This window comes from Erpetoichthys calabaricus, chromosome 4, assembly GCF_900747795.2.
Source record: "Erpetoichthys calabaricus chromosome 4, fErpCal1.3, whole genome shotgun sequence".
Taxonomy (NCBI): domain Eukaryota; kingdom Metazoa; phylum Chordata; class Cladistia; order Polypteriformes; family Polypteridae; genus Erpetoichthys; species Erpetoichthys calabaricus.
The window spans coordinates 248,339,537-248,366,367 of NC_041397.2; the positions used below are offsets into that span (position 1 = coordinate 248,339,537).

At 39.6% G+C, this 26,831-nt stretch overlaps 1 protein-coding gene across 1 annotated transcript in view; it reads right to left on the bottom strand.

Moving 5' to 3' along the window:
• Window positions 1-26,831, bottom strand: part of rnf17 (ring finger protein 17) — a 234,783-nt gene that overhangs the window by 46,167 nt on the left and 161,785 nt on the right. The window contains exons 16-17 of the mRNA XM_051926656.1: window positions 21,019-21,099; window positions 15,417-15,542 (exon numbers count right to left, since the gene is read on the bottom strand). Coding sequence (XP_051782616.1) covers window positions 15,417-15,542; window positions 21,019-21,099 — 207 coding nt within the window. The remainder of the gene's footprint in view (window positions 1-15,416; window positions 15,543-21,018; window positions 21,100-26,831) is intronic.

The following is a 26,831-nucleotide window of genomic DNA, read 5'->3' on the forward strand; positions in this document are numbered from 1 at the left end:
TTATTAAATTACGGATTTTTCAAATGTTCCTTTTTTCCCCTGTGCTTAAAACTCATTAAAACAAAGTGTTTTTAGCGAGAGCGGTTCCTAGCACTATAGCGCGAACTATTGCAGTGTTAGTTTTCTCTGTTGTTAAAGGTTTTCTCAGTGTTATTCAATGTTTTTACATTTAGTTTACCATTACGCTGTGCATTCTATGGTATAATTAACTATATTTGTGCTTAAAAACTGAAAAAATGCATATATTTACATACAGTTTCTACGGTCTGGAACGGATTAATTGTATTTACATACAATCCTATGGGAGAAATTGCTTCGGTTCACGACCAACTCGGTTTACGACCAGAGTTGTGGAACAACAACAACAACAACATTTATTTATATAGCACATTTTCATACAAAAAGTAGCTCAAAGTGCTTTACATAATGAAGAAAAGAAGAATAAAAGACAAATAAGAAATTAAAATAAGACAACCTTAGTTAACATAAAAAGGAGTAAGGTCCGATGGCCAGGGTGGACAGAAAAAACAAAAAAAAACTCCAGAAGGCTGGAGAAAAAAATAAAATCTGTAGGGGTTCCAGGCCACGAGACCGCCCAGTCCCCTTTGGGCATTCTACCTAACATAAATGAAATAGTCCTCTTTGTAGTTAGGGTTCTCACGGAGTCACTTGATGCTGATGGTCATACAGACTTCTGGCTTTTAATCCATCCATCATTGTTGGAACATCATGGTGCTTTGGGTAGATGGTGGTGGAACGAATTATGGTCGTGAACCGAGGTTCCACTGTATATATATATATATATATATATATATATATATATATATATATATATATATATATATATACATACACACACACATATGTATATACACACATATATATATATATATATACACATACAGATATATATATATATATATACACACACACACACACACATATATATATACACATACAGATATATATATACATATATATATACACACACATACATATATATATACACATACAGATATATACAGATATATATATACATATATATATATATATATATAGCAAAATACCCGCGCTTCGCAGCAGAGAAGTAGTGTGTTAAAGAGGTTATGAAAAAGTAAAGGAAACATTTTAAAAATAACGTAACATGATTGTCAATGTAATTGTGTTGTCATTGTTATGAGTGTTGCTGTCATATATATATAATATATGTGTATGTGTATGTGTATATGTATATATATATGACAGCAACACTTATAACAATGACAACACAATTACATTGACAATCATGTTACGTTATTTTTAAAATGTTTCCTTTACTTTTTCATAACCTCTTTAACACACTACTTCTCCGCTGTGAAGCGCGGGTATTTTGCTAGTATATATATATACTAGGGGGCTCCGCCCCCTGCTCGCTTCGCTCGCCAACCCCTGGTGTTGGGAATGACAAAGAGCGTGATGTATGAATGAGATATAGAATAGTGTGAAGGTGTAGATGATGCAAATAGAAAGCAAACAATAAAGTGTGTGGCACAGTGTAAAGGTTTATTGGAAAATTTCTTTGTACACGCCGTTTAAGTGTAAAAGGTAATTCCAGGTCAGAACTTGTAAGGTCAATGAAGATGGTCATTATCGTGATCAGAGTCAACTTTGTCAGAGCTTAGAAAGAGTTGTGTCTCTCCAGGAAGAAATGGAATGACTTGGGTATTTATGTTTTCCACATTAATATTTTTTGGACATAATATAGTGCGTTGTGTTAAAAGGGGCATTTGGTCTAATGAGATTGCTGTTCCAAATCTCTCTGTAACTAAGTCGTCGCAGATAAAGGCTTGAGGAATTGTAATAATATGTGGCTGAAGTCCATCTGTATTGGTGAGTGTACCATCTCTCAGTTGTAATAAGCAATTGTTATGATCTGGTTCTGGACATCGTATCTTTTTTACTAACTGTATCTTTTGAAAGCAATGCCAATTGTCTGCGTATTTTAAGGTGCACTGAACAATAGCTGAGTGCATGGCATCTGGAAGAATAGCTAATCACTGTTTAAAATCTCCTCCTAATAAAAGTACCTTTCCTCCAAATCGAATATTATTATTCATAAACGTTTGTAGAAGTTTATGAATGGTGTTGAGTAAGTGACTTCATGCCATTGTACATTCATCAATAAACAACATTTTTTGAAGACGGATGTCACGTGCAGTGCCCACCGTTAATGTTCATAGTGGATACCGATTTGTAGGATCTAATGCAGTTGATAAAGATTTCACTTTCAGGTACATCGTCAGTTAGAATCTTCTGTAGATATTCAGTATATGAATGTAAAGAAGGCAGTCTAATTTGACCCTTTGACAACAACGTCTAAATGTATTACTTGTATTGCCAGTTGTTTCTTCAGGGAAGTGAACTGAATGACAATGATTGCAAATGACATTCATTAATCGGAATGAATTTTTTCGGGGTATGTTTTGCTTGTGCCGTTTGAGAGGCGCGTTGTTGCATATGTAGTATTTGGGACGTGTTGTTTTGGAGCTGTAATCGATTTGCCTGTGCTGTGTGAGACGCCCGTTGTAGCCTTCCTTGCCGTTAACGTATGTCTGAGACGGGAGGTGTTTCGTTTTGAATCCGTGCCTGTTGCGATGCAGCACTTTGATTGATAGTTTGCGTCATGTGGATCCATGATGTAGATTTGTGCATATTTGCGTTGTTGATTTGTTTCAGGGTGCACTGTTCCAATGCGATGCAGTATTTGTGCACATATGCGAAAGCAGTATGGGCCATTGCCTTTTGGTGGCCTGATATTTACTAAAAGCAAATGAACTATTGTAGGATCTAACGCAGTTCATAAAGTTTTTACTTTTAGGTACATCGTTAGTTAGAAGCTGTAGTTGAGCTTTGCGTTTTTGGAGTCGAGACATTTTTTCTTTTAGAAATATGGATAAGTAATAAGAAGTATTGCACTCACTGTTAATATGGAGACTTTTCTGCGGTTGAACGGTTAATAGTGCCTTATGGTAATGAGATCCACCTATGCTGCATAGCTGTCTATTTTGTTGTTTCTTTCATGTTCGTGTGTTTGTTCCTGTTATCCTTTCCTTTTCGTTTTGTACCCGTGACCGTGTATTCATGACTTGTTTCAATATGTTTCCTTTTCTGCAGTTGAACGGTTAATAGTGCTTTATTGTAAGGAGATTCACCAATGCTGACACCTATGCTGTCTAGTGTGAAGGTGCTGACGTTCACTTTAGAATATGTGGCTTTGGGTGTGACTTCTTATGGATGTGGGGTGGGGGTGGGGGGGGGGGGGGGTTGTTGAGGATTGTTGTTGCGCGAGCGTCTTCTTTCTTTTTGTGTTCCTGTGTCTTGTTGAATCCCCCTCTTTGTGTGTGTCCCGTCCCTCGCTTGTAGGGTCTGTGGGGTGGTTTTGTGTTCTTTTTTTTGTGTTCCATGGGCTTGTTGAATCCCCCTTTTGGTGTGTGTCCCGTCCGGTGCCTGTAGGGGGGGGGGGGGGGGGGTGCCTTGCTGTTGTGTGCGAGCCTCTTTTTTTTTTTTTTTTTTTTTTTTCCGGGTCTAGTTTCGTGTGCAATGTGTTTCGTGCTTTTCCTGCGTTTGACTTTGCGCCTCATTTCTCCTTTTTGTATGTGCTCACTCCTTTTTTCTGTGGTCTTGTCCGCCACTCGCGGCCCCTCATCCGCCTTTGTCGCCCTCTTTTCTCCGCCTTTCTCCGACTCTTGCGGACTCTTTTTGCGCCTGCGCCTCTCGCGGCCCCTCATCCGCCTCTCTCGCCCTCTTTTGTCCCCCTTTCTCGGCTCCTCAGCCGACTCTTGCGGACTCTTTTTGCGCCTGCGCAGTACGTCTTTTTGCAGCTACGGCCCATGGCCGGATGTGCCTGCGTCCATCATCCGGTTTAGCATTCTCGGTTAGTAATATGGATATATATATATATATATATATATATATATATCTATGTATATAAGTAGATATGTGTATATGTAGATATGTATATATATGTATATATATTTTATTTGTGTGTGTGTGTATATATATATATATATATATATATATGACAGCAACACTCATAACAATGACAACACAATTACATTGACAATCACGTTACATTATTTTTAAAATGTTTCCTTTTCTTTTTCATAACCTCTTTAACACACTACTTCTCCGCTGTGAAGCGCGGGTATTTTGCTAGTATATATATATATATATATATATATATATATATATATATATATATCTATGTATATATATATATCTATGTATATAAGTAGATATGTGTATATGTAGATATGTATATATATATATATATATATATATATATGTATATATATTTTGTTTGTGTGTGTGTGTGTATTTTATATATATATATATATATATATATATATATATATATGACAGCAACACTCATAACAATGACAACACAATTACATTGACAATCATGTTACATTGGAAAGCAGAAGCATGACTACGATACGTGATCTTCTCAGAAGACATTTAAAAGACCCGCGAGACCAAAGAGACTCGCCACGGTGCGTCTTGCGGGGTCCGTAAACATGAGGCATTGTGCCAAGATATTGACACAGGACCGTCTCGCGATGACGTAGAACATGAGATTCTTGCAAGACACGCCCTACTTACAATCTATCAAATAGGACATCGGGGCAGCAAAACATTCAGTCTTATGAATGATTTGAGCACACACAGATCCAGGGCTCTCAACGCATATAAAGACAGTACGTTATAAATGAAATGTCGACATCTAAGCGAAGAAGAAAGCAGCGCGGAGAAAAGAGACTCAAAAGCAGAGAGAAAAAAAGAGCAAAAAAGAATAATCGAGGTGCAAATTCAGAAAATAAAGAAAGTAATTATCAGCCCGGAACAAGTGGAATTGAAAAAAAAGCACGTCCAATCCGGCTCAGAATTAAAAGACAACGAGTAAAAGACAAAGTAGAACTTCATGAAGACGTTTACAAACGTTGGCGCTAAACACATGCACAGCAGGTTAGAGACTATGAAACCAGTGAAATTAGAAAGGCTCAAAAAAAAAAAACAAACAAAAAAAAACAAAAAACTGCGCTATACACATGTGGAGAAAGTTAAAGGATATGAAAGTAGGAAAATTAGAAAATATAAAAAAAGAAAGTAAAGATCGCAGTAGTGTAAACAAACAAACTGCCTAACTATGCACCAGTCAAACTTTGGTTTTGCACAATAATCACTACACTTTTGCACCTTAACACTTAATTCTACTTTATTCACATAATTTTACTTATTATGTTCTACTTTACTGTTATCTTTCAATCTATGACTTTTTGTTAATCTAACTGATATTCCTCTAACTTTGCACAGTTTTTGATAGGCGGATCAGGATGCATTTCACTGCGTGTTGTCCTGTATAACTATGCATGTGACAAATAAAGAATCTTGAGAATTTCAAAAACGGAGTTTACTGCACGTGCATTTATTGGTTACTTCGTAAAAAAAAAAAAATTATTAACTGCTGATGATGTAGATCGTATTGTCTGTGCTGAAATTCCAAACAGAGAAACCTATCCTGACCTCATTAAAAAGATTCAGCATACTGGGACTCGCAAGATTACAAATATTGTTTTTACAGAAGTTCTGAAATAAAAGTGAAACTAATGAAATAGCATCAAATCAAAGAAAAAAAAAATCTTAAAAGTATGTATTCGGAAAACCAAACACAGGGGTTGGTAAGCGAAGCGAGCAGGGGGCGAAGCCCCCTAGTATATACATATATACATACATACATACACATTCACTTTCTGCACACTTTATTGTGGTATATCCATTTAACTCTTTTAGGGCTAATTTTTTTTTTGTTTGTTTCTTTTCTCCCAGGGCTGAATATTTTTCCAAAAACTAACTTTTTTTAAAAAAAGAACACATAGCAATTGAAATCAACAAAAAAATATTTACATTTGACAAATGTTACTGTCTTGCATGTTGTATGAGCCTGCATACTCTATGATTTCACATACATATCACATACATTTTACACAGCAAAGTCCTGCAAAGTCTGATCTTGCTCAAAGCAGCCATTGCCACATTGCACTGCTTACAATATGCACAGACAAATCACAGCCAGGCTGATAAAATTGTTTCTATGTTGGTTCCACAATGTCAAGCAGGGGCTGAACTTTATGCATGGCATTATAGCCTGGCTCACCGAATGGGATTTGCTTCTGTTTATTACAGAAGTGAATAAAACTTTGCAGCATCACGTACCTATCATCACGCTGCATAACCTGTCCAAAGCCACCAGGGGACGAAGCACGTTTGGACCAATGCTCCCTGAAGCTATATCACCAGTTCTGTCCCATTTTTATTTGTAATGCCACAGCGCGCTTCATCTCGTCTTTTGTTGTGGGTTTCCACTTTGAAAAACGAGAATGCGATGCAAGCGCAGCCCGCAATTCAAAAAATTTCTCTGCCTACCTGTTTGTCTCGTCTGACAGTAACTGAAAAGCAGCATCAGGAGAGAGCAGCTTGAAGTAGTTGTCGTGTCCAACAGCAAGCCATGTCGTCTTGTGAAGTCCGATAGCCCACGGATCAATGTCTATGTATTCCTCCCACGCGAACCTTGCCGTAGATGCATTGGGTGCGCGAATGCTGGCAGCGGATCAGCTGGCGCGGCATCGGCTGGTGTCCAATCAGCTGATGCCGGCTTCTCACTCTCTTGTTCGATCTCCTGATCACTGTCAATAAAATCCGATTCTGAAAAATCAGAGTCCGACTCCGCGATAATGCACAAAACATTGTCTGCCGAGTGTTTTCTTTTCTGCACTCGCTTCGCTCCCTTGTGACATGTCGATGCCATCTTGCCATTGTTTACATTTCGCAACTCACGCACACGTAAGGATTAGTTGCCGAGACGTGAATGCCTGCAACGTGACAGTGAGTTTTGTCGCAAATTAACAGCTGATTGTCGCCCTCTATCCCTGGATGTCGACTTTTCTCGACATTCGCCCTCAACCCCTCCTGTCGACAAAAGTCGACATCCGCCCTAAAAGAGTTAAAATTAAATGTACCTATGCCATTTTTGACCAACAACCTACAATCAATAACCCATAATGACAAAGTAAAAACATCTTTTCAGAAAGGTATGCAAATTTATCAAAAAATCAGGAACCAAAATAACTCATTCATAATAAGTAAGCATTCAGACCATTAATTCAGAACTTTGTAGAAGCCCCTATGTGTATTACTGCTTCAAGTTTTCTAGGGTAAGTCTCCACAAGCTTTGCACATGTGGATTAGGGCAGTAACCCCATTCTTTCCTGCAGATTCTCTCAAGCTCCGTTAGATTAGATAGGAAGTGTCTGTAAATCGTCTTTAAGTCTCTCCATAGATATTCTATTGGGTTTAATTCTGGATTTTGGCTGGGCCACTCAAAGACAGTCAGAGACGTGTGCCAAATATACTGTGTATGACATACGTATATGACTTTATCTTTCTACCTTTTTCTCTATTTCACTGATCACTCCTACCACTTTCTTTTATGTGGACTCATTCCCTGGACACTTTTTACTACTTGGACAAGGATTTTTACACGCCGAGACTTGTCTATTCAGGTAGTCAACTTCAAGCGGCGAGAACAAAGGTCCGTGCCGGTGTGGTTTCCTATTTACCCGACGAGGTAAGAAGGTCGTATCGTGGCAGCACAGCTGGCACTAAGTTAAAAAGCCAAGTGGTGCCTTCTGTAATCCTGGGAAATGTGAACTCACTACCAAATAAGATCGATGATCTGGCTGTGCCGGTGAAAAATGTCAGGACCTACAGAGAATGCAGTTTGTTGTATCTTTGTGAAACGTGGATAACAACTAACATCCCAGATGCTAATGTAGAGCTACCCGGGTTTAGCACAGTTTGAGCAAACAGTGACGAAAATACCTGCAGAAAGGAGGAGGACTCGCTCTCTATGTGAATACAAGGTGGTGCAAATCTGGACATGTAAACGTTAAAATCTCCACTTGCTGCAGGGACATCGAACTGTTGGCCGGAAGTCTGCGTCCCTATTACTTGCCCAGAGAGTTTGGACACGTCATTGTTGTTATTGTTTACATCCCTCCTCGGGCAGACATGGAGTTAGCGGGTGACGTCATCCATTCCGCTGTCGCTAAAATACAAACGTAGCATCCTGAGGCGCTTGTGCTAATCGCTGAAGACTTTAACCATGTGATGCTGGACAAAACATCACATGCCTTCACCCAGTATGTGGACTGTAACACCTGGGGAAATAGGACTATTGACCTACTGTAAGCAAACTTTAAAGATGCATACAGTGCCACCCCGCTGCCTGCGCTTGGGAAAGCAGATCATAACCTGATTCTGCTTCAGCCTCACTACAAACCAAGAGAGAGGGAGCTACCTACAACCACACACTCATTCAGGAAGTGGTCCCCTGAGGCAGAGCAGGCTCTGAGAGATGGCTTTGGAACTACGGACTGGGATATCCTGCAGGGATCTTATAGTGAGAACATTGAGGAGGTTGTTGACTGCACTACTGACTACATCAACTTATGTATGGACATTGTAGTTCCAGTAAGAACAGTACGCTGCTATGCTAACAACAAGGCATGTATTACAAGTGACATCAAGGGTCTTTTGAACCAGAACAAACGGGCTTTTAAAGACGGTGATCAGCATGAGCTCAAGCACGTGCAGAAGGAACTCCAAGTCCAGCTCAGGGCGGCGAAGGAGCAGAAGTTGCAGAATAACAGCATAAAGGAAGTGTGGGATGGGATGAAGATCACCACTGCCTGCAGTTCAAAGCGGGGTGCCACCATCGAGAGAGACGTGGAGAGAGCAAACCAGATGAACAACTTCTTTAACAGGTTTGATCATCCTAATCCACCCTCACCTCGGAGTACTGCACCCTCCAGTCATCCTTCTGCTGATACCAGCATAGGAGAGAGTTTCCTCCCACCCACAATTACAGCAGCCCAGGTAAGCACAGAGCTGAGGAGACTTCGTGCCAGCAAAGCAGTGGGTCCAGATGGAGTATCGCAACGACTGCTAAAGGCCTGTGCGTTGGAGCTGGGGAGTCCTCTACAGCGTATCTTCAACCTAAGCCTAGAACAGGGGAGAGTCCCGAGGCTTTGGAAAACATCTTGCATCACCCCAGTCCCAAAGGTATCACGTCCAAGTGAGCTGAATGACTTCCGGCCTGTCGCTCTGACATCATATGTGATGAAGACCATGGAGCGGCTGCTGCTTCACCACCTGAGGCCACAAGTCCGCCACGCCCTCGACCCTCTGCAGTTCGCATACCAGGAGAAGGTGGGAGCAAAGGATGCCATCATCTATATGCTACACCGATCCATCTCACACTTGGATAGAGGCAGTGGTGCTGTAAGAATTATGTTTCTGGTCTTCCCTAGCGCCTTCAACACCATCCAACCTCTGCTCCTTAGGGACAAGCTGACAGAGATCGTGGACTACCTTACAGACAAACCTCAGTATGTGCGTCTCAGGAACTGCACATCCGACACTTTGGTCAGCAACACAGGAGCGCGGCAGGGGTACTGTACTTTCTCCGGTCCTGTTCAGCCTATATACATCGGACTTCCAGTACAACTTGGAGCCTGCCACATGCAAAAGTTCGTTGACGACACTGCTATCGTGGGCTGCATCAGGAGTGGGCAGGAGGAGGAGTATAGGAACCTCATCAAGGACTTTGTTAAATGGTGCGACTCAAACCACCTACAACTGAACACCAGCAAAACCAAGGAGCTGGTGGTGGATTTTAGGAGGACCAGGCCCCTCATGGACCCCATGATCATCAGAGGTGATTGTGTGCAGAGGGTGCAGACTTATAAATACCTGGGAGTGCAGCTGGATAATAAATTGGACTGGACTGCCAATACTGATGCTCTGTACAAGAGAGGACAGAGCCGACTATACTTCCTTAGAAGGCTGGTGTCTTTCAACATCTGCAATAAGATGCTGCTGATGTTCTATCAGACAGTTGTGGTGAGCGCCCTCTTCTACGCGGTGGTGTGCTGGGGAGGCAGCATAAAGAAGAGGGACACCTCACGCCTGGACAAACTGGTGAGGAAGGCAGGCTCTATTGTTGGCACGGGGCTGGACAGTTTGACATCCGTGGCAGAGTGACGGGTGCTGAGCAGGCTCCTGTCAATCATGGAGAATCCACTAAACAGTATCTCCAGACAGAGGAGCAGCTTCAGCAACAGACTGCTGTCACTGTCCTGCTCCACTGACAGACTGAAGAGATCGTTCCTCCCCCACACTATGCGACTCTTCAATTCCACTCGGGGGGGTGGGGGTAAACATTAACATTATACAAAGTTATTGTCTGTTATACCTGCATTTTCATCACTCTTTAATTTTTTTTTCTTAATCAATATGCTGCTGCTGGAGTATGTGAATTTCCCCTTGGGATTAATAAAATATCTATCTATTTAGAGGATATCTGAAACCCTGTTAAAGTGACAAATGGGTTCTTGCTCACCTCCCGGACACCAAGGCCTTTCTTGCCCATTTACTCAATTTGATCGGACGGCCAACTCAAGGAAAAGTCCTGGTGGATTTGAACATCTTAGTTTTCAATAATATTGAGGCTACTGAGCTCATGGCAACACTCAAAGCTTTAGAAATTGTTTCATACCCTTGCCCTTATCTATGTCTCAGCATAATTTGATTGTGGAGTTCTAGAGAGACTTCCTTAGGCTTCATGTCTTGGTTTTTATCTTTACATGCAGTGAGAATTGTGTTATGCCTTTCTAAACCATGTCTAATAAATTCAAATTGCCAAGGGTGGAATCCAGTTAGGTTTTAGAAACATCTTAAGGATAATTAAAGTAAACTGAACTGAACTGAACACAACTTGGGGTGACACTTGGACAAAAACTGTGTGGATTTTGCATATTATTGACATACCTACATGGGTTTCCAACAGGTAATTATGTTTTTCTTCCATATCCAAAATACCTGCATGTTAGGTTAACTAGTGGCTTCAAAGTGGTGTGCTATGAGTATGTCCTGAAATGGACTGATGCCCTGCCCAGGGTTAGTTCCTGTCTTGCACTCTGTACAGCCAAGACAGGTTTTGATCTTCTGTAAGCCTGGATTGTTCTAAGCACACTAAAAAAGAATGGGTGAATATTTGTTTCATATTTCTCCAAAGCTGAAACTGTGGTTAGTTCCTGAAAATACAGATCTTTTACTGGTAAATCATTTTCATTTTGGTATAAAAATTTGGGGATGCACAAACCAGTGTGTTTCTTTGTGCCGGTCCCAAGCCTGGATAAATGGGGACAGTTACATCAAGAAGAGCATCCGGTGTAAAATTTTGGCAAATCAATATGCGGACAACAATACAAATTTCCACACTGGATCGGTCGAGCCCCAGGTTAACAATGACCTCCACCAGTACTGTTAGCCAACAGGGTGCTGGCGGAAATTGGGCTGTTGGCCGAAAAAGAAGGAGAAGAAGAGGGAGGAGACATGTCAGGAGGAAGGTGGAACTGAGGGTAGGAACTTTGAATATTGGCAGTATGACTGGTAAGGGGAGAGAGTTTGCAGATATGATGGAGAGAAGGAAGGTTGATATATTGTGCGTGCAAGAGACTAAATGGAAGGGGAGTAAGGCCAGGTGGATCGGAGGTGGATTCAAATTGTTCTATCATGGTGTTGATGGGAGAAGACATGGGGTAGAGGTTATTCCGATGGAAGAGTATGTCAAGAGTGTTTTGGAGGTGAAAAGAGTGTCAGGCAGAGTAATGATTATGAAGCTGGAAATTGGAGGTGTGATGATGAATGTTGTTGGTGCATATGCACCGCAAGTTGGTTGTGCAATGGATGAGAAAGAAGATTTTTGGAGTGAGTTGGATGAAGTGATGAACAGTGTACCCAAGGGACAGAAAGTGGTGAATGGAGCGGATTTCAATGGACATGTTGGTGAAGGGAACAGAGGAGACGAGGCGGTGATGGGTAGGTATGGTGTCAAGGAGAGGAATGAAGAAGGTCAGAGGATAGTGGATTTTGCCAAAAGGATGGACATGGCTGTGGTGAATATGTATTTTAAGAAGAGGGAGGAACATAGGGTTACGTACAAGAGTGGAGGAAGATGCACACAGGTAGATTACAACCTAAGCAGAAGAGTCATTCTGAAGGAGATTGAAGACTGCAAAGTGGTGGCAGAGGAAAGTATAGTTAAGCAGCATAGGATGGTGGTCTGTAGGATGACGTTGGAGATCAAGGAGAGAAAGAGAGTGAGGGCAGAGCCAAGGATCAAATGGTGGAAGTTGAAAAAGAAAGACTGCAAGGTTGAGTTTAGGGAGGAGGTGAGACAGGCACTGGGTGGTAGTGAAGAATTACCAGACAGCTGGGAAACTACAGCAGATATAGTAAGGGTGACAGCAAGAAAGGTGCTTGGCATGACATCTGGACAGAGGAAGGAGGAAAAGGAAACCTAGTGATGGAATGAGGAAGTACAGGAGAGCACACAGAGGAAGAGGATGGCAAAGAAGAAGTGGGATAGTCAGAGAGATGCAGAAAGTAGAAAAGAGTACAAGGAGATAAGGCGCAAGGTGAAGAGAGAGGTGGCGAAGGCTAAAGAAAAGGCATATGATGAGTTGTATGAGACGCTGGACAATAAGGAGGGAGAAAAGGACCTGTACCGACTGGCTAGACAGAGGGACCGAGCTGGGAAAGATGTGCAGCAGGTTAGGGTGATAAAGGATAAAGATGGAAATGTACTCACAAGCGAGGAGAGTGTGTTGAGAAGATGGAAAGAGTAATTTGAGAGGCTGATGAATGTAGAGAACGAGACAGAGAAGAGGTTGGATGATGTGGAGATAGTGAATCAGGAAGTGAAATGGATTAGCAAGGAGGAAGTAAAGACAGCTATGAAGAGGATGAAGAATGGAAAAGCCGTTGGTCCAGATGACATACCTATGGAAGCATGGAGGTGTTTATGAGAGATGGCAGTGGAGTTTTAACCAGATTGTTTAATGGAATCTTAGAAAGTGAGAGGATGCCTGAGGAGTGGAGAAGAAGTGTACTGGTGCCGATATTTAAGAATAAGGGGGATAAAATTGATGAGCCACAGCATGAAGTTATGGGAAAGAGTAGTGGAAGCTAGGTTAAGAAGTGAGGTGATGATTAGTGACCAACAGTATGGTTTCATGCCAAGAAAAAGCACCACAGATGCAATGTTTGCTCTGAGGGTGTTGATGGAGAAGTATAGAGAAGGCAAGAAGGTGTTGCATTGCGTCTTTGTGGACCTGGAGAAAGCATATGACAGGGTGCCTTGAGAGGAGTTGTGGTATTGTATGAGGAAGTCGGGAGTGGCAGAGAAGTATGTAAGAGTTGTATAGGATATGTACGAGGTCTGCGGTAGGAGTGACGGATACATTCAAGGTGGAGGTGGGATTACATCAGGAATCGGCTCTGAGCCCTTTCTTATTTGCAATGGTGATGGACAGATTGACAGACGAGATTAGACACGAGTCCCCGTGGACTATGATGTTTGCTGATGACATTGTGATCTGTAGCGATAGTAGGGAGCAGGTTGAGGAGACCATGGAGAGGTGGAGATATGCTCTAGAGAGTAGAGGAGAGGAATGAAGGTCAGTAGTAAGAATAAGACAGAATACATGTGTGTAAATGAGAGGGAGGTCAGTGGAATGGTGAGGATGCAAGGAGTAGAGCTGGCAAAAGTGGATGAGTTTAAATACTTGGGCTCAACAGTATAGAGTAATAGGGATTGTGGAAGAGAGGTGAAAAAGAGAGTGTAGGCAGGGTGGAATGGGTGGAGAAGAGTGTCAGGAGTGATTTGTGACAGATGGATATCAGCAAGAGTGAAAGTCTACAGGATGGTAGTGAGACCAGCTATGTTATATGGGTTAAATCGGTGGCACTGACCAGAAAGCAGGGGACAGAGCTGGAGGTAGCAGAGTTAAAGATGCTAAGATTTGCACTGGGTGTGACAAGGATGGACAGGATTAGAAATGAGTACATTACAGGATCAGCTCAAGTTGGACGGTTGGGAGACAAAGTCAGAGAGGCGAGATTGCGTTGGTTTGTGCAGAGGAGACATACCGAGTATATTGGGAGAAGGATGCTAAGGATAAAGCTGCCAGGCAAGAGAAAGAGAGAAAGGCCTAAGAGAAGGTTTACGGATGTGGTGAGAGAGGACATGCAGGTGATGGGTATAACAGATCAAGAGGCAGATGACAGAAAGATATGGAAAAAGATGATCCGCTGTGGCAACCCCTAATGGGAGCAGCCGAAAGAAGAAGATGACGAAGTGAAAATAGTTTACTGTTTTATGCTAAATGGTGATTCATCCAACTACAGTACATCATGAGAAATGTATTCTGTCTATGCAAACAATTAATGTAAAAATTAATTGACTAAGTAAAAAATATGTACAGAAAAAGTACATTCGTACAAAGCAGGAATAAAATGAAGTGCTGCCTTTTCTTACAAACATTTACATGATTGCTTTTTGCTTTATTTTATTTCAGGTGAGTATTGCACTCTTTGTTTTGTTTTCTGGCCAGGTTAGCAGAAAGTTCTTTAAGAGCTGACTATTTTTTGTTTGATAGACGCAGAATTTGATGGTACATTATGATAAAACATTCAGGCCACATTATAAGAATCAGAATGGTACCAAAGTAGAGACTAATACATGAATTTGCATTTTCCTTTATATCAAACTGTATGGCCACACACAAAGCTTTTAGTTTTCTTCATTATTTGCTCTATTACAGCAGGCAGAAGGCCAATTAATGTATTTCGCCAGGGTTGGATTATGAATGCATGATCCTCCTGCTGCATAGCTTTCACATGGAATGTCAAAAACCGCAGAAGGGCACAAAGCTACAATAAACCTTTTATGCAATTATGGCTAGAAATAGAGAGACTAGACATGCATTGGTTAGGCAGTGTGTTGCACTGGTTCAGGCAATGACGTTTAAACCAGAACACAGTACACAAATGAGTTCAAAAAAGTACAGATAGTGGATAAGCACAATAAAAATAAAGGACCAAGCACAAATGCATTAAAAGAGTATAAAAGATTGCCTTTATGAATTGTAGGAACAAGAGTAAAAATACAAAACAAAAATCACTTTTAAACAAAGTATAATCAATATGAACATTTATAATAATTGCAACATTGTTAGAAGTTGAACACTGACAATATTAATAAAAGGAATGGCATCGATTTACAAAATGTATATTACATTTCTGTTTAATGTAAATTCATATATGTAATTCATAGTTGCCACGTTAAACACAAATTTCAACTACTGTCAACAATGACTTATTGAATTAGATTTATACTGTATATTAAACTGGTAAAAACAATTGTTTGAAATTAAGATATTACTTTTGGGAGTGGAGATTTTTTTTTAACTTACCGATTTTGAAATAAAAACTGACTCATCTTTAATTGCATGCTGATGATATTCCAGGATTCGTGTTAAAGTCATTGGATAAAAATGAACTTCAATGGGCAATGCATTCCTTGGATCAACTGGCTGCTCCTAAAGATTTTTTTGAAGAATGTTAAATGATTACAAACTGAAATACTATAAAATATTTTTTTCAATAAACTAACAACTATTAAGAGTATACATTTAAAAACTCTATTTTCATGAGTTTATTACTTGAAGGTAGTATTTAAATTGAATTTTAAATGAATACATCAACTAATATGCTATCTCAAATGCCCTCTAGACAATTTCTTAAAAGCAGACCCAAGGTAAATGGACTCTCTAAATTCATAGGAAATTTTTCTCTTTCACTAGAAAACAATGACTAAAATATAACAGAAGTGAGATGTTATAAAATTTTATAATAAAAATTAATGGACAAATAAAAGACAAATTAAAAAATATGAAAATAACATTTCAGCAACATCATAATTTTGAATTATAACCTAGTTTCTTATCAGTGTACTCCAAATATCTTCTTTACTTTGTGAACACTTTCAGCTGTCAGAAATAAAGTTTTCAGTCTGCAAAAGCAATACCCTAATTTCTCATATACTTGCACATTTTATTTAATTTAGAAAGCAATGCAACTCAGCAGTGATGAAAACTGCTATGCTAACTGAAACAGCCTCTGCAAATTGTAATTATATTCACTGTGTTATTCAAGGAATAAAAGGTGGTGGCTTTTAATTGTTCCAAGGCAGTAGAACTGAATAGACAGAAGCCTTGAAAGTTTTGCTTATTTTGAATATTGAGCTGTTATTATTAAAGAGTACTAATATTAAATAGTACTTATATTAAACTACCATTCATCCATTCATTTTCAGATTTATAGTCAGTCATAATAACTAATTATGACAAGACCCAAGTAGTGGGAGATTCCTGGGATCTTAATCAGCTTATTACCCATTCAATATATAAAAAGGACATCATAGATTAGATTTCAATACACTTTTCTGTTCTCTCTGATCTAACAGTAAGAAAACAAAGTCAGGTGGGCAATTTTTCATGTTAATCTGAAGGAAATAGCTGACATAGCAACTCCAAAAAAAAAATTAAAATCAACAACTACTGCAGTTTGTTGAATAAGACTCAAAAAAAACTGCATGCAAAGCTGAGTGAAAATGGTTAAAAATGTAATGAACAGTACAACTGGAAATGTGGATTCAAAAGGCTAAACACAATATAGAGTTCCTGTCTGAGAAAGTTTTTACTTCTTTAAAATGTAAGGTGAAGTAACTGAAAATACAAAACTACAATTCAAATCTATTGACCGTCCACTGAACCCACATCCATATGTGGATAAACAACGAATCTGTGTTGAACTGCCTTATATTAAATGTACTAAACTAGCTCCTTTAGCAAAATGAATTTACTACAACTTAAAACAATAATCTCTTAACTGAAACCACTTACTTGCATTCTCAATGCAATTACTATAGTCTTTTATACAGAAGTCTCTGAAAGCATACTAGACATAACTAACCGCAATAAACACTAGCATTTTTCTAAATTATTTAAAATGTGCAGTACTATAATTTCTGCTGAGGAAAAACAACCTTCTCAGTTCTATTTGGATAATTTTTGACTTCTCACTTATGTACTGTTTTTAAGCATAGATTCTATTCCTGTAAAATACTGGTTAGGTATGAGATGCGATCATAGCACAGAAATTGCTCTCATCAAAGTAATTAATGGTTTATTAGTTTTTGTTCTCTTAAACTTGAACGCTGCATGTGGAACACAGCATCTATATATATAATTCACTAAGCCGGAAGACAAGTAGCCACCCATGGAAAGCACACCGGAAGGGGCGTGGATTCACTAAGCCGCCGACAAGTAAGCCGCCCATGGCACACGCAGGAAGGAACCACACCCACCAACTCTAAGACCATTGGATTACAATGACAACTCGCAGAGCCACGGCCACCAACTCGGATGCGTCGACTGGGAAAAAACGCCGTCATTTATCTTCGTCTGGGCTACAGTACACATGCACCTCTGAGCCACGTTGACTTTTTGCTTACGACGCACGACCGCGTGCACCATAGCAAACTGTTTTACATGCTACATGCAGCAATTCGTTTCCGCGACAAACATGCGTCTTCTTAGATGGTCCTGCAGGAACACGGAAAACGTTTCCCGCCCACCAAAGCAGGACCATGTAAAAAGAGGCATGTTTGTCGCGGATGTGAATTGCTGAATGCAGCGTCTAAAACAGTTAATAGGCTGCAACAAAATTATGAAAGTACGGGCGCATTTTTTCACACAAGCTGTGTGTGTGTGTGTGGGTGGGTTGGTGTTAGTTAGTTAATTAGTTCCTCGAAGGATTTCAACATTTAATATGCACAAGCGGTAACACTGCAAAAGCAGCCCAAACCAGAAAAGACGGCTGGCAAAAAGTGGCCGACAAATTAAACGTGTGCGCATTGTACTTACTGAAAGCAGCGGTACGGATTTTGCAAATGTTCATTTTTTTCCCTCTGCTTAAAAAACATTTCAAAATCGCCGTATACTAAAAAAAATCGCCGCGGCTTGGTATGCAGCATTTATAACAGTTTGTTTGTCGCGGATAAGTTGCCTTTTACTACATAAACACGTGTGCATTGTACTTACTGAAAGCAGCGTTACGGATTTTGCAAATGTTCATCATATATAATCCAAGTCGTCCAACCATGTGGGTGCATTTTTTCACACAAGCTGTGTGTGTGGGTGGGTTGGTGTTAGTTAGTTAATTAGTTCCTCGAAAGATTTCAACATTTAATATGCACAAGCGGGGTTGGTGTTAGTTAGTTAATTAGTTCCTCGAAGGATTTCAACATTTAATCATCATCATATATAATCCACCAAGTCATCCGACCGTGTGATACAACCGACAGAGCACCGCCCAAGAACTCGAACCGCTAGAGAGACACGCCCACCAACTCTAAGAGCGCCAATTCTAATACACCTGCCCGCCTGACCGTTACCAGCGTTCACTGCAATGTGCTGGAGTGTAAAACCATCACAACTATCAGACGCAGTCTATATCTAAGAAGATATATAGATATTCATTATTCATCCAGCAAGCGTCCACCCACGCTCTCAAGGCATTCACAGTGCCTACTCATGTGCTCGAACACAACAACTCGCCACACACAAATCTTGCTTTATTTGACTCAACACGGGAAACCTCACCCTGCCCGGACACGGAGAGGATTGACAGATTGATAGGTCTTTCTCGAATTGTTCCCCATGAACGAGGAATACCCACTGAGTGCGGGTTATACGTTCCCTCTGAATACGTCCCTGCCCTGTGTACGCTCCCCACCCCCCTCCTACTACCGTGGTCGGGTGATTTGGTGGATTATATATAGAAAAGCAGCCGAAACCGCAAAGAAGAATGAAAGGACAACGTGGCTCAGAGGTGCACAGACGACAGAGACTCAGGTGAGGTGTTGGGGGCAGCAAGTCTTTGATAGGCTGCAACAAAATGATGAAAGAACCGGTGCATTTTTTTTTACACAAGCTGGGGTTGGGTGTTAGTTAATTAGTTACTCGAAGGATTTCAAGATTTAATATGCACAAGCGGTAACACTACAAAATAAGCCCAAACCTGAAAAGACGGCTGGCAAAAAGTGGCCGACAAATTAAACGTGTGTGCATTGTACTTACTGAATGCACCGTTACGGATTTTGCAAATGTTCACTTTTTTCATTCAAAGCGCTATCCACACAGGGAGGAACCGGGAAGCGAACCCAAAATCTTCTACAGTCTCCTTACTGTTAACCAGCAACACTACCACTGCGCTACAAGACAGAAAATGCAGTTAAAGAATGCACCAGGCTCAATTTTATTTTCAATTCTATTTCGACAACTGTGTCGTTCGGGAAGTGTTCACCCATCAATACATAATTATGCGGCGTATGCTACGCCGCGGTACGGATTTTGCAAATGTTCACTTTTTTCATTCAAAGCGCTATCCACACAGGGAGGAACCGGGAAGCGAACCCAAAATCTTCCACAGTCTCCTTACTGTTAACCAGCAACACTACCACTGCGCTACAAGGCAGAAAATGCAGTTAAAGAATGCACCGGGCTCAATTTTATTTTCACTTCTGTTTGGACAACTGTGTCATTCAGGAAGTGTTCACCCATCAATACATAATTATGCGGCGTATGCTATGCCGCGGGTTGGCTAGTTCTCATAAATTGCCCTAGACAGTAGGTTTGCCTTTCTGGCAGGGTTTTAAACAGGATTCAATGATATAAAAATTGAGAAAATTCTTTGTATTTCTTGGTGATTCTAAGTCAGACACATATGACATTACACATGTATGGTGTGTCTTCAGAATTAACTTTAGGCCTTTTTATTATTCTTACTGTACATGCTCCCATTTGGCTAGATCATTCTTGAACACAAGGCAAAGTACCATAGTTATGCAGAAAACACAAATCTTTAGCACCAGATGATGCCAAGGCTCTCATTCCGTGATTAATTGTCTTACTAGCATTTTAGAATGGATGCTCAATAATTTCCTTAAGCTAAAAAAAGGAAAAAAAAAAAAAAACCAAACAAACTGAAGGTACTAGCTCTGGTGATAAAGTAAAGCTTTTGGGGGAAAACAATCATTGGATTTTGCATGTCATTTAAGAAGGTGGTGGGTGTAACAGAACAAGATGCAGAAGACAGAAAGATATGGAAAAAGATGATTCACTGTGGTAACCCCTAATGGGAGCAGCTAAAAGAAGAATTATACAATTTAAGTGTCATCATTGATTCAAAAGAATATATTAAACATAATCCTATGACAATTTTTTTAAATGTAAGAAATAGTATCACTTTTATACTATTGCGTTTGTTTTTGCTTGAGTAGACTATTGTATTACACTATATCAAGACTACTAAGAAATCACAGATATCAATAGCAGCTTGTTTAACAGACAGAAGCAAGAATCTTAACAAATCAGACAAAAATTCCCTTTCAGTAGCATTTTTGCATTGGCTACAAATATCTTTTAGGATTGATTTTAAAATACTGTTATTTGCTGTGTACTATTTAAAGAAGGGCCTGAAAAGCATCTGATTCTTAAACTACAGACCCTGACATAATTTTTTCTCTTATAAAGTTGTGCATTTGGGCCCTCAGCTTCTGTTTCTATCCAGATTAGGTCCAGTTTTCTCCCTTCTTTTCAAAACATTAGCAGACACTTTTGTATAAAATCTTTAGTTTCTAGTAAAATCCATCGTGTGGAACAACATTTATTTTACATAACAACAACAGAGTGATGTCTTTAACTCAATGGAAGAGAATTTACTTATTAGACAGAACAGGTATTAGCTGTTTTTAGCTTTTGCAAAGATTTCACTAGTAATCAGTTAGCACTTAAACATGATTAATTAAGGATGAGCTGAAGGACATTAACACCGTCCTGATTCTTGTTGAATTCTTGATATTTTGATAACTTAGATAAAAGTTGGTAGAAAATTATGGTATAAAACAACAGGCTTATTTTAATTAAACAACTAAACCATAATATACATTACCATTATCTCCACATCAACATATCTGTTACGAAGCAATTCAATTAATAGTTCAATAGCATCAGTGTGCCAAGTATTTCCAATCTGTTGATGACAATGAATAACACATTTAATTATGTACAAGGAAATAGCTTAAGAAATAAGCTGTAAATAACTAACACTAGAATTACCAACGCCTACGAAAAAACTCGTAAATCCATCCCAGCTTAAATCCCTTCGCAAAAGTCACGGTCTCATGGGTTTTGCTTCCTAATGTTGTAATGTCTAGTCTTGCGTGTCGTCAAAGTGTCTCTCCGAGATGATCTGGTCTTGATCGCTTCACTCAACCCCCCCGGAGGCACGTTACGCTCCTGCCACTTCACATCGCTCGCGTTGTGAAGGGGGGAGCTGAATGCACGCTAAGCTGAAGTGGACAGATCAGCTACTGGTTTGTGCTGCTTCTGCCAAGATGCCTGTTCTGGTTGTTGCTCTGCGTGTCGATCATTTAAAAGCCTGTACAGCAGCTTTCCTTCTGTCTCACAGCCTTGTCTTGCGTGATGTTAAAATGTCTCTCACGGGATGTCAAATTGTCTTCTGAGAAGATCAAGCCTCGTCTCCCTGCCAAGATTTTATTTTATAATAGAGAGATGTTACTCATATCCTTAGCCCGGCATCCACATTTCATATGTGTTTACAAAGTGTGCTTTAATAAGTTTACATGTGTTTAAAGCGTGTGGGAGGGGTATTTTAAGGCTTAAACTATATAAAAAAAAAAGTTTATTTATACGGTCTTTCTATATCGCGGATTTTCACCTATCGCTGATGGGTCTGGAATGTAACTTCCGCGATAGGCGGGGGATCACTGTAAACACATTGTTAAAACAGAAACGTTTCACAAATAGATGCTTTAAGTGCTGAGGAACTGGATAAACCTCTGACGCTAACAGAATTACTAGATGCTATAAAGTCACTTCAAAGCGGGAAATCAGCAGGCCCTGATAGTTACCCCATAGAATTTTATAAGAAATTCTCCACTCAGATAGCTCCCCTCTTTATTGGCAACATTTACAGAAACTAGAGACAACCAAATACTACCTCAAACATTTCATCAAGCATTAACACTAGAATTACCAGAGCCTACGAAAAAACTCGTATATCCGGCCCACCTTAAATCGCTTCTTAAATCCGTTCACACCTCTCCGCCAGCATCCTTTGTCCTCTAAATGTGCTGATAAAAGACAAGCTGCCAGCAACCGGCTATTCCATCCCCCCACCGACTTAGAACGTGAGCGAAGTTTTCCCAGCTCACGCCTTGATTGATTATGTGGGAGTGAAGTGGAGTTTTACAGTGGAAATAAGAGATCATTATTCTAAGTAATCTGTGTAAACACATTGTTAAAACAGAAACTTTGTCATATTTTAGTAATAAATGTTACAAAATGTAGTAGGCATAAACTATAGAATGTGTAAAGCCTGAGTTCCAAAGATCAAATAAACACTTTCACAAAAGCTTCAAGGACAATACAACAGCCTCCGTGGCGTAGCATGTTAAGATTTGCCTCTTACAGCACAACAGCTCTGCCGCCTTTCAGACCTGAGTTCGATTCCCCGCTAGGGATAAAATGACTCTCTAAGTAAGATCGGGTGGAGGGGTGATGTTAGAGCGGGTGAGCTCATTCAGTGCTACAGGAATAATGCACGTTGATCTTTTTTCTTCTTTCAGTACATGTGCCTTCCCTGTTTATTTATATATCTCTGCCTGTCTGTCTCCCTATTACGCAGTGCTCTTCTGTCTGTGTGTTATGGATCTTCAAAATAACAGTTATAAGGACAGTTGTTCCTGTTAATTGCAGTCTCAATTGTTAAAAAAATATTTTAAAAGGAGCATCCCACATGAAAATATAACGATCTCATTAACTGACAGTGCATACCAATTTATAAATTTTATGTCCGTTTGAGGTTAAAAAGAAAAAAAAAAAAAGCAACATTTTATCCCTAGCGGGGAATCGAACTCTGAGGTCTGAGAGGCGGCAGAGCTGTTGTGCTCTAAGAGGCAAATCTTAACGCGCTACGCCACGGAGGCTGTTGTATTGTCCTTGAAGCTTTTGTGAAAGTGTTTATTTGATCTTTGGAACTCGGGCTTTACACATTCTATAGTTTATGCCTACTACATTTTGTAACATTTATTACTAAAATATGACAAAGTTTCTGTTTTAACAATGTGTTTACACAGATTACTTTAGAATAATGATCTCTTATTTCCACTGTAAAACTCCACTTCACTCCCACATAATCAATCAAGGCGTGAGCTGGGAAAACTTCGCTCACGTTCTAAGTCGGTGGGGGGATAGAATAGCCGGCTGCTGGCAGCTTGACTTTTATCAGCACATTTAGAGGACAAAGGATGCTGGCGGAGAGGTGTGAACGGATTTAAGAAGCGATTTAAGGTGGGCCGGATATACGAGTTTTTTCGTAGGCTCTGGTAATTCTAGTGTTAATCACCATCTTTCCTAAACAAAATAAGGACTTGTTACAATGTGCATCAATGTGCAATTTCACTCCTGAATAATGATGTTAAGATACTCTCAAAAATTCTAGCTAGAAAGATGGAGAAAGTGCTGCCCTCGGTAAAATCACAGGATCAAACTGGATTTATTAAAGGCCGACACCTATCTTCCAATCTCCGACACTTGTTTAATGTTATATATTCACCAGCAAAATCAAACACCCCAGAGATATTATTATCATTAGACACAGAAAAAGCATTTGATATGATTGAATGGAACTATCTTTTCACTGCATTGGAGAAATTTGGGTTTGGCCCGAATATTTGTGCATGGATCAAACTACTGTATACCAATCCAGAAGCTTCAGTTTGTATTAACAATATTTGTTCAGACTACTTTAAGCTAGAACATGGTACCAGACTAGGAAGTCCCTTGTCACCACTGCTGTTTGCAATCGGCATTGAACCACTGGCGGTTCACTGTCGAAATTCTTATCAGATAAAGGGGATTATCAGAGGAGGATTGGAACAGAAAATTTCTCTATATGCAGATGATATGGTTTTATATATATCAGACCCAGGAAACACTGTGCCTGCAGTTTTAACAGCACTCACAGAATTTCAAAAGATATCTGGCCTTAGAATTAATCTGAATAAAAGTATACTCTTTCCAGTGAATTCACAAGCATATAATATTAGATTGGACACATTACCTTTTACCATAGCAGATCAGTTTAAATACCTAGGGGTAAATATCACAAGTAAACATAAAGCTCTTTATCAACAAAATTTCGCTGTCTGTATGGAAAAAATTAAGCAACACTTACATAGATGGTCGAACCTTCATCTCACTCTAGCCGGAAGAATTAACATTGTTAAGATGAATATCCTTCCTAAACTTCTTTTTTATTTCAAAACATTCTAATATATATCAATAAATCATTTTTTAAGCAATTAGATTCAACAATAACCTCATTCATTTGGAACTCAAAACACCCACGTATCCGAAGAGCAACCCTACAAAGACCTCAGGCAGAAGGTGGCATGGCTTTACCTAAATTTCAGTTTTATTACTGGGGAGCAAACATACAAGCCATAAAAACCTGGACACAAAAAAAATGAACATACACAGGCTTGGTTCGCAATAGAAGTAAAATCCTGTAGTACTTCTTTATACTCCCTGCTCTACGCTCCAATAAATAAATGCAAGTTATCGCAAATATACTAATAACCCAATTGTGCTTTACTCACTCAGAATATGGAACCAACTTAGAATGCATTTTAAGATGGAAAATCTTTTATCCGTGGCACCTCTGCAAGAGAACTACCTCTTTCAACCCTAGCAAACATATCCAGTTTTTAATACCTGGAAAAGTTTTGGGATTAAAATGCTCAGAGATCTTTATACAGACAACATATTTGCATCTTTTGAACAATTACGTTCCAAATTCAACCTCCCAGCTACACATTTCTTTCACTATCTTCAAATTAGAAATTTTGTTAAACAGAAACTGCCCGATTTTCCTCACCTCGTACCCTCCACCATGCTGTAAAAAATACTGCTCAATTTCGAGGAATTAAACACCATTTCTGCATTATATAAAATCTTATTAGAGTCCCTACCTTTCAAAGACCCAAGAGGACATTGGGAAGAACATCCTTAATCAATATATCAGAAAAGGAGTGGAAGGTAGCAAAGCAGAGAATTCACTCGAGGTCCATATACGCAAAGCATAGAATTATTCAACTAAAAATTATATATCGAGCTCATCTGTCTTGCTTAAAACTGTCCAAAATGTTTCCAGGGCAAGATCCAACCTGCAAACGCTGCAACCAAGCTCCTGCCTCACTGGGTCACATGTTTTGGGCCTGCACCAAACTAACATCATTTTGGACAAAAATTTTTAAGTGCCTTTCAGACAGCCTTGGGGTCACAATCTCTCCTAACACATTAACAGCTGTGTTCGGTGTTCTTCCAGACGGACTTGAAGTGGAGAAGGACAAGCAAACGGTGATTGCATTCACTACACTTTTGGCACGCAGACTTATTTTGTTAAATTGGAAGAATCCTAACGCTCCTCTGATAAGTCAGTGGGAAATCGATGTTTTATATTATTTGAAATTGGAAAAAAATCAAATTCTCAGTTAGAGGATCTGTACAGAATTTTTTCAAAACCTGGCAGGATCTAACCAATATTATTTTAGAATAAGAGAAATAACTATTACCGCATTTATTTCCCTTCTACATTTTTTTTTTTATTTACCTATATGTATTCTTCCTTTCTTTTGTTCATTGTTGCCTTATTAAAAAGCCCTAAGCAATTCTCCTTTGGCTAAGCTCTCCTTCTCAGGGGTGGGGTTTGATTTTTTTTTGTTATAAATTGATCTATTTGTATGGAATGATTACAATAAAATAATAAAAAAAAAAAACGTTTTTCATGTTTTAGTAATAATTGACAAAATCTAGACATGAAGCATATAATATGTGAAGCCTGAAGTCCAAATATCAAATAAACACTTTCACAAAAGGTACAAGTATAACAAAACAAGTACACTTTTATTCATGAATATACAGGTAACTGTAGAAAAAGAACCTGCGACAGGGTGCGAAATTGACACATCTTTAATACAATTGCTTTGGTGGCGCAATGGTAAGAACTGGTAATCAAAAGGTCACGAGTTCGACCCCGGATGACTCAGTTTTGAGAAGTGAGCTGCTCTTATTCTTACTATTTTAGAATAAAAACATAAATTTGATTCTGAGTCTGTAACAGCCAGTGTAAATTTATGGTACCTGAACAGGTTAGCTTTTTTTTTTTTTTTAATTCAATTTTATTCCCCCAGTCACGTTCACATTCCCGCCGATGTGACACGCACTATAACAGAGGTGAACTCAGATGATGATGAGGGTTCCACATCAGAGAAAGAATGCACGTCACACTGTTTCCGTCACCATACTTTATATATGTACACAGGAAGCTCTACAGTCTACTTGTGACTTTACACTGTAGGAAGATAAGTAAATGGCAGCTTCCACCTGCTGCTATAGACACTTCAGTGCGCGAGTGACTCTCCATGCTAGTGTTTAGATCTGGACAGTGCATGTGCCAAAAAAAGAAGTCTGACTGCATTCTCGTGCCATTGCTTGCAAAATGAAGTGTCAGCATGCACTTTTCCTGGCATTATACTTTTTTTGAACATGCCCGTGTCGATAAAAACACAGGAAGCTCTGCAGTCTACTTTACACTGTAGGAAGCAAGTAAATAAATCAGGGTAAATAGGTAAATAACATTCGATCTGGCTTTTATATACAAAGTACAGCGATGGCTAA